The sequence below is a fragment of the Humulus lupulus genome, chromosome 7 (assembly GCF_963169125.1).
Source record: "Humulus lupulus chromosome 7, drHumLupu1.1, whole genome shotgun sequence".
In the NCBI taxonomy this organism is placed as follows: domain Eukaryota; kingdom Viridiplantae; phylum Streptophyta; class Magnoliopsida; order Rosales; family Cannabaceae; genus Humulus; species Humulus lupulus.
The window spans coordinates 201,176,777-201,179,945 of NC_084799.1; the positions used below are offsets into that span (position 1 = coordinate 201,176,777).

The 3,169-nt window shown below is 36.1% G+C and overlaps 1 protein-coding gene across 1 annotated transcript; it reads left to right on the forward strand.

Annotated features, from left to right (window-relative positions):
- The first annotated feature begins 1,042 nt into the window (after positions 1–1,042).
- Positions 1,043–2,849, forward strand: LOC133789118 (UPF0481 protein At3g47200-like). Its single transcript, XM_062226838.1, has one exon. It carries the CDS (start codon positions 1,170–1,172, stop codon positions 2,634–2,636), a length of 1,467 nt encoding a protein of 488 aa, XP_062082822.1. The 5' UTR covers positions 1,043–1,169; the 3' UTR covers positions 2,637–2,849.
- Positions 2,850–3,169: the final 320 nt, after the last annotated feature.

Genomic DNA, 3,169 nt, shown 5'->3' on the forward strand with positions numbered 1-3,169 from the left:
TTGTGTATTTTTTTTCAAGATCTACATGTTTGATATGTGCATATGCTCGTTTGTGAAGTTTAAAACTTGAAAACATACCAAAACATGTCTTAAACATAAGTGATGTTTGCATTTTTGTATATTTTTTCAAGTTTCAAACTTTCAAATGTGTATATAAACATTTTAAATGTGTAGCTCGAAAAAAAATACCCAAATTAAAATAAAATCATCCAAAACGACCACCCTAGTGAAAAATTACACCTCTTGTAATAATTGCATCGAGCAATATCCAGCCAACATAAAGCCACCATCGAGAAAAATTATTTTTTCATGAAAATCTTGATTTTGAAGGCCCTCATCGAGCAACCATAAAACAAAGTTTATTTTCTGCATGTTTCAGAGTTTCAGTTTTGAAAAAAAAAATCGCAAATAAAACCCAAAATCATGCATAGAATTGTTCGAAATGCTATTTTTAGTGTGTAAAATGATACTTGTCATGAGTTTAAGTTCTAAATCATTCAAAACTATTATGAATTCCTTTAGTGTAGCTTCCATGAAGAATTTAAGAGAAAAAAATATATTAGATTTGAAGGGGCGGAGAGAGAGAGAAGTGGTGTGTGACCGCTATTTTCAGAGATTGACTGAGAGAGTGATGTGGATGCGTGGTGATGGTAGTGTTGTGGTGAGAAAAGAGAAGATGAAATGAGAGATAGTTTGGGAAAGTTGGGAAAGTTTAACATCTTTTTTTAATTTATACAATACCTAACCCCATTTTTAATTAGCATCACCCAGCAAGTTGAAAGTGAAATTCCCCATGTAAAATTGATAGAATAGTTGGTGGGCTGAAAGCCTGATAGTATTCTAAGACATACAAATACATAAATACCATTTTAATAAATGCATTCAGAAGACTGCTGTCCTGGTCACATGGATTCCTAACCGGGAGGGACCCATATTGACCGTACAACTACAGGAATTGAATGAAGGGTAATAACTTCTCTTCTTTTTATTAAAATAATAAAAATATTATGTTTTTAATATACCAATCGTTGACTCGTAGTTGACCTGAGATGACTCAAATTTCTACCCATATCACAATCATTTAACTCGTCCAATAATTCGAACAGATATCCTACTCTGTTCCATTCTGGTGTTCTTCTTGAAGATTTCAGGTTTCAGCCCCTGTTTGAATGGAGGAGAAGAATGAGTCTGTGATTATTGAGATTCCAGTAGATCTTAAAAAGTGGTCGGAGTGCGTCATCTACAGGGTTCCCAGAAAGCTCCGCAAGGTAAACGAATCAACTTTCACTCCTCAACTAGTTTCAATTGGCCCTTTTCACCATGGCAGGAATGAGCTTAAAGGAATGGAACCCCACAAGGAGAAATACCTTGACGACTTCTGTAAACGCACTGAGCGGACCAAAGAAGATCTGGGCAACTTCGTTAGAGATCACTCGACTGAAATTTTGGCTGCTTATGCAGGCACCATTGAGGAGATCCCTCTCCAAGTGTTTGATCAAATGATTCTTAGAGACTCTTGCTTCATACTCGAGCTGTTGTGCCTGTTTGCTGAGAAGAAATATCATGATCAAGATGATTACATATTGAGAACCCCATGGCTGAGGAATGCTATAAAGCTGGACTTGGTTATTTTTGAGAATCAACTTCCTTTCTCTTTTCTAAAGAAGCTATATGCGTTTGCCAAACCTCGACATGAGAATACTCTTGGAAGCTTTGAAGTCCACACGATTCCTTATCCCGACTCAGAAGAATGTTGTGGTATCAACTCCTGTATTCATTTCATTAAAGGGATTTTATCATTTAAATTTTGTCGTTGTGTATGCTCTCAGAAGAATCCTCAGGAGGATATCAGTAGTAATATTAGTTGGAAGAGTAGTACTGACAATGATGATTGTACATTGTTGGAGATTACCTATGATTTCTTCATAAATTTCTCTTCTGGGGCCGTTGAGATGAGAGAAATTAAACATTTTACAGATTTGCTCAGACAGTTTTGGCTTTCCAGGAAGTTCAGAAGAGGAGAAAGGCGCGCTTGTCCCTTCCAAGAACATGAAAGGTACCTCTACAGTGCAACAAAGCTGAACAAAGCTGGCGTTAAGTTTGTTCCCTCAGCGAACAAACAAGCAAACTTAATCGAGTTTAACATTTTAAAGAGACCCTTGTTTAAATTTATACCATTTTTGCATTCTCTGAAAGTTGAGCTTTCTCCATTTGAGATAGAAGGCAACACAGAGACCCTCATGCGAAATGTCATCGCATTGGAGCAGTGTCTCTATCCAGACAAGGCTTTCATCTGCAACTACGTTGCTCTGATGAGTCAACTCGTTGACACTGCGGAGGACATTGAGTTTCTGGTTGAGAAGAGGATCATTAAGAACATGCTTGGCAGCAACAAAGAGGTGGCTGACTTGGTTAACAGGCTCACCTATAAAATCACTGAATCAAATTTTGTTTACGCTAATGAATGCAAGCGGCTTAACAAGTTCTACGAGACTAGATTCAACGTTGTCAGGGCAACCCTCAAAAGGGTATACTTCAATGATCTTTGGACAGGCAGTTCCACTGTGGTTGGCCTATGTATCCTCATCTTTTCAGTCTCTTCAACCATTAAGACTCTGTTTTTCTCTAAGCAATAGTTTAGTTGGAAGCTAATATTAACCCTTGGATTCATTTGCTCTTCTTGTCTTTAACAATGAAAAATTAGGAGAAAAGTACCTTCTGTGACCATTCGTTTGGCCAGATATCTTTTGCTAGAGTATCTTTGTATATATGTTATTTACATCTTATGGATTATGGTTACACCATATATTAATATAAGTAGAGATGTCAACAGATTATAGATTAGGAAATTCTCTTGTCCTCCCTCAAGTTTAATTCTTGTTCTCACTCCCATCACTTTTCATTCTTCAGCAGGGGTGGCGCGGAGAATATATATAAATTATAAAGTTTATAAGGAAAGATAATTAAATATTCTAATAATTACACAATAGGGAGTTAGTTTTTCTTTTCAGTTTTTATATATTCATTATATACTTCTTTAAAAAGCCTCGTCAAGACATAAAAGTCTCCTCCCACGGCCACCATCATCTCGTTTAAAATAAGTACAAAAAAAAAAAATACTTCAGATTAAAAAAAGAAATTAAGGCTATGATAAATTTACAATGCTTAT

What these genes read in the sequence shown, in the direction of transcription:
- LOC133789118 (XM_062226838.1), top strand. Translation starts at nt 1,170, where the DNA reads ATGGAGGAGAAGAATGAGTCTGTGATTATTGAGATTCCAGTAGATCTT.